The following is a 7,500-nucleotide window of genomic DNA, read 5'->3' as shown; positions in this document are numbered from 1 at the left end:
ATACAGAATAGGACAGATAGAACCAGGATGCAGATTTTTTTGCTCGGTTTAAAGATTGCACACCCGAGTTCTTCTCGCTTGGTCTTTGAAGTGTAAAAATAGGTCCACTCAGTGCTTTCTGTTCTCCCATCGGGGCCGGCAGAGCGATATCTCCGACACAGAGAGCCACTGTCGAGCTGAAGCCACAGTGGACCTGGGTCCTCCCATGATGCAGCAGTCTGATTAAGACTCTCAGACAGTGTGTGTGTGTGTGTGTGTGTGTGTGTATGTGTGTGTGTGTGTGTGTGTGTGTGTGTGTGTGTGTGTGTGTGTGTGTGTGTGTGTGTGTGTGTGTGTGTGTGTGTGTGTGGTGAGTGGGCCTGATCATATGGATTGTGGGTAATTAAAGGGACTCGTGTATTTCTCAGATATATTTGATGGGCATCCCTGATTCACACGTCATTAGCACATAGACATTAAATAGAGAAGTTATTTTAACAGTATTTGCGGTGGACTGTACTTACAATATAGCAAGTGAACGCACAGTTTCTATTTAGTTTTTTTTTGGTTTTAAGGTTGTACAGGTTGTAACACAGCGCTCTTAGCTGTGTTCCAGACATGATTAAGTATTACATTCATTGGGGTAGTTGTTTCGGCTTTGACTAGTTGCATAAATTGCTTTGTTAAATTCAGAATTGGATGAGATTTGCACATTGGTCTCTTTATGTGCAGTGGAGACTCCAGCAGGATGTGTTGTACGTCATTTTAACCATTTCTTGTCCGTGCCCTCAGCCATTACCACCATATGGAAATTGTATTTCAATCATTTGTGTTTCAATATTAAACTTTGCTTGTATTTTATTTTATTCATAGTCTTTTTTTATTGCCCATGTAACCGAGATGCAACAACCCACCCAAGTTAAATTCTTTCTGTGTCGGACATGCAACCAGAAAAAAAAATGTTTTTGTTGTTTTTTTCCCAACAGGAGTACAACGGAGAAAAGACGAACAATGGAATCCACTACCGACTCCAGCTTCTCTACAGTAACGGTGAGACAAAAAATACTGACACAGACCCAATAATTAAAAAGAACAGAGTGTTCACCAGATCATCAGCAAAAGAATCCTTCTAAAGGGGCCGATAATTAACCAAAAACAAAAAGCGGGGCCTCCAGAAAACAGGGCGGGGCCCGCAGGGAATGACTGCATTAAATGTAAGTTAAAACCGCTTTCACCTGACCTGCGCACCCTTAAACCGGCGGGGTTGAGAAGGCTTTTTAGCGGTTAGTAAAAAGACAGAATTACATAAACAGACGAGTGGAGAAACGCCTCCGACATCTGGAATTTGGAACCCGGGGACCCTTTGCGGTCTTTTCAGAGTGTGAGAGCGAGGGGACCTCCGCTGATTAGATTTCTGCTGGCACCGGTTCACGTTGGCAGGAGGATTGAAGCATTAATGCTCACGGACTGAACAGAGAAGAGGAAAAAAAAAACCCCAAAAGAAGACAAAGTCCACCACAAGAAAGTCTTTTCCTCCCGGAGAGATAAATCCCTCCTAATATGAGCGGGCATCGTGGCATTAGCATCGTACGGGGGCGGGGGGCGGGGCGTGGGGGGCCGCCAGGATGAATAACAGCCATGCAGCCGCAGACCGCTCCCAGCCCCAAACCGGCCATTCCCCCGTCAGGGCGAGGAGTGAATCATGTCAATTAGAACGACGGAGAAAACCTAAAAAAAAACAACAACAAAAGAAAAACGAAAACAAACTCCCCTCCCCACACCACCCCCCACCCCCCGCACACGCGCGCGCTCTAACGCAATTAGGGCCGCTCGCCGCTAACAGGTGTTTCCCGCGATGCGCGTCCTCCGCCCCACGTCGCGTTCGTGTCACATTTATGCTCGGCTGCATAGCTAATAAAAGACAAGCAAGCCCGATTGATATTTAATTTGTCGGAAGAGTGAGAATTCCTTGTTATCCTCGAGGAAAAAGGCAGCGGGAGGGCTTGGGGAAAGCGCGGCGGTTAAGGCGGCGGGGCCCATAAATAATAAACAGCTCCGGAGCGCTTATGTTTGTTTTTGCTAAGGGGGGTTAGCTTAGCGCAGGCTAGGTGACAAGAGCTACAGAAAAAAAACAAAAACAACAAAAAAAAAAAAACAACATAAATACACTATCGGGACATAATAACGGAATTCATTTACGCCGCATTATTAGGAATTGCTCTATTGTGGAATGAATTTCCGCATAGTGGAGCCAAATTAGCATACAGGGCTAATGCATGTATGTATGACGGCGGAATAAATGTGTCATGAGCCAGTCAATTCTATTCAAACTTCAGGATAATAATGACAGTAATACTTCTCCCGGCAGATAACTGTAAATGTAATAACTATGTCAGTCCTCCCGCAAGCGCACGTGTCTTTCCACATGACGTCTGATCCACTTTGGCCATGTTGTTTGTGATCTCTTTGGTGCGTGTTTGTTTTGTCCAGGCATCAGGACGGAACAGGACCTGTACGTACGGCTCATAGACTCCATGACCAAGCAGGTGAGTCAAGCAGGAGCCTCCTGGTTACTCCACCCATGTTGCTCATGCCGCTTTAGCTACGCCTGTCATGTACCTTGACCTATAAGTCTTTTTGGATAAAAGCATCAACTAAATGACGTAATGTCATGTGAGAAGGCTTCTTCAAACTCCGAGTCCCCGTCTGGAACCCCTTCTAAAATGAAGATCATTTACTTTCCCTGTAATCCCCAAGACCTCCATAAAAATAAACAACTAAATAAACAAACAAACAAACAAACAAACAAACAAAAATAATAAATATGAGGAATAATAAATAAATAAAAATTAAATAATAAATGCTTTACAACCACTTTACCACTTCCTTCAAATTAATGGATAATTCCATATTTTTAGACCCTCCTTCTCTAATTTTAGAAACTAGTTCTCCAACTCAAAACAAACCAAACCCCCTATAACACAAGCCCCAGACACATTTGGCACCAAAATGTTCCCAAACAGCGCCATCGCAGCCACAGTCACACCTTGCATGCTACTGTACTAGCCGACCACCCGCCTGCCCGACACCCCACCCGCCCGTCCGACACCCCACCCACCCACCTCCCGCTGCCCCCTCGCTGTGTGCGGCCCTGTCGGCCGGCTACGGATCGATGTGCCAAGCCGCTCTCTGACAAAGTGTCAGCCATGGAAACCGATCAATAGCCCTTAATGTGCTGCAGCGACGCTGCGCTGGAGACAATAATCCTGACAGCAGCAGCGGCGGGGCCCCGGTGCTAGCGCCGCCTCCCTCGCCCGCCACTCAACGCCCGTACACCACACCCCGCCGTCAGGCAGCCAGGTAGCGGGTGGGGCGGGGTGGGGCGGGTTGGAAAGGGTGGGGGCGTCCATCGATCCGTCCCATTGAGTTGAATTAATGGAGATTTGCTTGCACCACCCCAGAGTGGCGATGGTTTGCCGCAGATAAGGTTAGCGGGGGTGTGTTACATTTGGGGGCCGCCGGGCGGGAGGTGGGAGGCGGGAGGCGTCTGCAGCGTAAGATTTAGTCTGAAGGCAGAAAAACTCCAGCCAAATTCAATTATGGATGAAACTAATTTTATTATTATTTGTTTTTATTGTATAGATACAGGCACTCCTCACACGCAGACTCAGACATAAATTTGCACGCACATACACACACACACACACACACACACACACACACACGTGTCTGTAATGTACGTGGAAACACACACATACAATAACACACAAGTGCATATATGAAAACACACTCGGATATTTCGATTTGGGAACAATGATCCATTGGACCAGGCACTCCTCTCGCCCCTGTACTTTAAAACACGTGCACGCGCGCCCGCATGCAGACACACACACACACGCACGCACACACAAATACACACACACACACACACACACACACACACACACACAAACACATACGCACGCACACACGCACGCCGCACGCACGCACGCACGCACGCACACACGCACACACACACTGATGTAATCTTCATATCCTCTAGCCAAACTGGAGCATTTTAATATAGAGGAACAGAGCCAGGATCAATAATGCACAAGTAGCCCTTATCCTAAAAGTATTGTACCCTAGGGGTGTGTGTGTGAGCGTGTGTGTGTGTGTATTTAGGGTGGTGCTAAGACCATAAAGGTGGGTGAGGAATGGGTGGGGGAGCATGTGCATTAGGAGAGTGTTGTGTGCGCGCGTGTGTGCGTGCACTTACTCCAGTTCATTAACGTCTATCAGGGTATTAGAACCCCCTCAACCCTCCTCCACCCAACCATCAGTCACACACACACACACACACACACACACACACAAAACACATGTACATACCCTCTCCCTTCCAGTAGTGCTGCTGTTCGATTGTCCCATTTGGCTTCTCTCTCCTCTCTGTGGTCATCCGTCATCCAGACATGACAGCTCATTGTGTGTGCACGAGTGTGTGTGTGTGTGTGTGTGTGTGTGTGTGTGTGTGTGTGTCTGTGTGTGTGGGGGGTTGTTGTCCGGGGGTCAGTCCACCATCTGGCAAGGGATTCTGGGAAGGCCGGAGGAGGCTGAGCCCGCATAGGCCACGCGCTCGTGCAGACACACGCATACAAAATCGAAACTTGTAAAAATCGAATTAAGCCCTCCATCCTGCATCACCTGAAAATAATAAACAGACAGTATAGAGCGTTTTATCACCTCCACACTGTGTGAGAAAACTGTATGAAACGCTGCATCAACAGCGTATGAAAATATTTCATATTCCATTCTACAGTAGGGATCCGCTGTGAAGGTTACTTAGTAAATTAATTGGATAAATATTTAAACAACAACAACAAAAACACACTGCTGCATTCACTGTGCTGCTAACAAAGTAATAGTTGGAGCGTCTTACCAAGGTTATCCGCTCGTGATGAAGCTTAGATGCGGCCAAGTTCCCAACTCTGAAACCAAACACACACAACAAAGGACAACCAAAACCAGTTTGCATGAAGTGTAATAAGCTGATGACAATTAATTAATTGAAAGCCTCTTCATTTTGCTCCCCCGGGTTTCACTGCATTAGAATTTTAAAAATGATTTTTGTCGCCGGTCAGGTAAAGACGGCGACTGCTGTGATTTAATTGTGGCAGAATCCTTAGATTGAAAAAAAATACGTCCCACCTCTCACCCCCCCCCCCCCCCCTTCTTTGTCCCCGTCTGTCTCTTTGCTTGGCTGTCTGTCTTTCTGCTGGTCTGTTGATCAGCCTATCCTGTATGAGGGCCAGGATAAGAACCCAGAGATGTGCCGCGTCCTGCTCACCCACGAGATCATGTGCAGGTCAGTGACATCCTCGAAATAAGAGCTACACCTTGCAACAGCTGCCAACGTGGTTACTGCTGCACACCTGCATGTTGGCACGCGCTCTCAGCCAATCACATTTCGGACAGTCCTCTTATGAGCCAATCAGGTTCCCGGTGTTGATAGCACATCGGTATTTGAAGATTTGGTGCATTTTTATAATCCCTGGTCCACGCGAACATATCCAGTTGATGTTTAAGCCTATGGTGAGCATACGATTCTGTATGAATATACGGGTATATGGAGATATTTTGCTTTACAAAAGAATTTCAAAGAAGAAATTCATTTGAAAAAAGAAAATTAGGTGTTTCAATTCATTTGCCACAACGGTGCTATTCAATTTAGGGGGCAATGGTTTCATAACTTCAAACAAAAAATCGATATTACAATATTCAAATCGATTCACAAAATTGAACAAAAATTGAATCGAATCCTATTGGAGTATAGAGGCGAGTAAGGTTAAATACGGACAGGTGCTCTCTCGAAGTCCCGGTCCATAAAAGACGGTTATAGATCCAAAACATTGTTTCTAAACTCACAGCTCGTACCTACAGCACTAACAGAGCTTAGGTCTGTCTCTCATTAAAGAAATATATTGGGTGGAAGCAACACGCAGTCTAATTATCTCCACCTTCACTGTGTGTGGACTGGATGGAGGGCTGTGTGTGTGTGTATATGTGTGTGTTTATATGTAAAGGGGTGGGGGGCTTGCTGGGCATGTCCATAGGGGTTTGGTAGGTTTTGCTGAGGCCCAGTAGACGTGTTTGTGGGGGGTATGTGTTAATTATACAGTAGGGGAAGTGTGTGTGTGTGTGTGTGTGTGTGTGTGTGTGTGTGTGTGTATGTGTGTGTGTGTGTGTGTGTGTGTGTGTGTGTGTGTGTGTGTGTGTGCGTGTGCGTGTGTGTGTGAGAGAGAGAGGGTGGTAATGGGGGGTGTAAAGGGAACATTATGTCTTGGCCTGAAAGAGGAAGTCAAGTTTGAAGAAGAGCTGTGATTGAAGTGTGTGTTTCTGTGCACATCCATGAATGGCCGTGTGTTTCTATAAGTGTGTGTGTGTGTGTGTGTGTGTGTGTGTGTGTGCACGAGAGAGCTTGAAGAGAGCACGCGGGCATGCTCAGTTGTGTCAACAAGAATGTGTTGATTAGTGTGATGAACCCATCTTAACAGCTATTTCCATTTTAAACACACAAACAACACACTGAACGTAGTCCAATTCTCTCGTTCACTTGGTGTTGCTACGTTTGCCCCGGATAAACATGAGTTCACAAGATGGCGTCCTAAAATGGGGATCATCTCCCTCAGACTGGCTTTGATCGTGATAAGAGTGTCATACCTGACACTCGTTTTTTTTTCACCAGAATTAGTGGATATTCCCGGGTATTTTTAAACGCGGGCAAACACTATAAAAAATAGGCGATTGACGCCTTTCCCATTGCCGGGAGAAATGCCGTTCTTTTCTTTTCTTTCGGTGCATCATGTTCCAGGTCACGAAACATGTCTGAAAAAAGGGAGGGTCATTTGTCCAGGGACTGAAGCCCAGGACAAATGACAAATGCCAGACGTTGGAGGGTGTTACCGGGTTTTTTGTGCAGTCAAGGGGTAGCAGACGCTGAACCGACGGAGCAGACCTGGGACTCCCCCTCCCATCGCTCACATCTCGTCCCCCTCAATAACCTCTGTAGTTGGTTAAGACGCCGCCTCCGCCAGCTCTCGAGGCAACATCCGCGTCGAAACCTCCCCCGTCGGCTTCTTCCGTCGAGGAAGCCCGCACCTCTGGCGTCCGGGTTCCTCTGATAAATGCTTGGTTTTCGTAATGTCGCTTCTCGCTCTCTCCCATTTTTCTGTCTGTCTAGGAGTTTTGGGTCATTATGTGATTGAGTGCCATTATTAAGTAGCGTTCCCCTGATGAATGGCGGGTTTCCATTCACTAATGAGGAAGAGAGGGGACACTTGTTTCCATCTCCCTTACTCTCTTTCTCTTCCTCTCTCTCTCTCTCTCTCTCTCTCTCTCTCTCTCTCATGGGATGCAGGTCCCAGGTGAGAGTGGCTTTCGTCTTCTGCCGCGCCTTGCCACGTGTTTGGGGCAGCGTGAATGGGTCAAAATAGCAGTGATAGGTGTGGAGCAGTCCTCTTGGGCTTTATATAGTCTCCACCC

At 46.9% G+C, this 7,500-nt stretch overlaps 1 protein-coding gene across 3 annotated transcripts in view; it reads left to right on the top strand.

The window, feature by feature from the left end:
• Positions 1-7,500, top strand: part of LOC307236036 (transcription factor COE3) — a 116,364-nt gene that overhangs the window by 19,274 nt on the left and 89,590 nt on the right. For all 3 annotated transcript variants that reach the window (XM_080008306.1, XM_080008307.1, XM_080008305.1), the window contains exons 3-5: positions 966-1,029; positions 2,470-2,525; positions 5,250-5,323. In XM_080008306.1, the coding sequence (XP_079864432.1) occupies positions 966-1,029; positions 2,470-2,525; positions 5,250-5,323 (194 nt within the window). The remainder of the gene's footprint in view (positions 1-965; positions 1,030-2,469; positions 2,526-5,249; positions 5,324-7,500) is intronic.

The sequence above is a fragment of the Zeus faber genome (assembly GCF_960531495.2).
Source record: "Zeus faber genome assembly, chromosome: 10".
NCBI lineage: Eukaryota > Metazoa > Chordata > Actinopteri > Zeiformes > Zeidae > Zeus > Zeus faber.
Note: the sequence above shows the minus strand (reverse complement) of the source record. Positions and strands in the feature narration are given on the sequence as shown.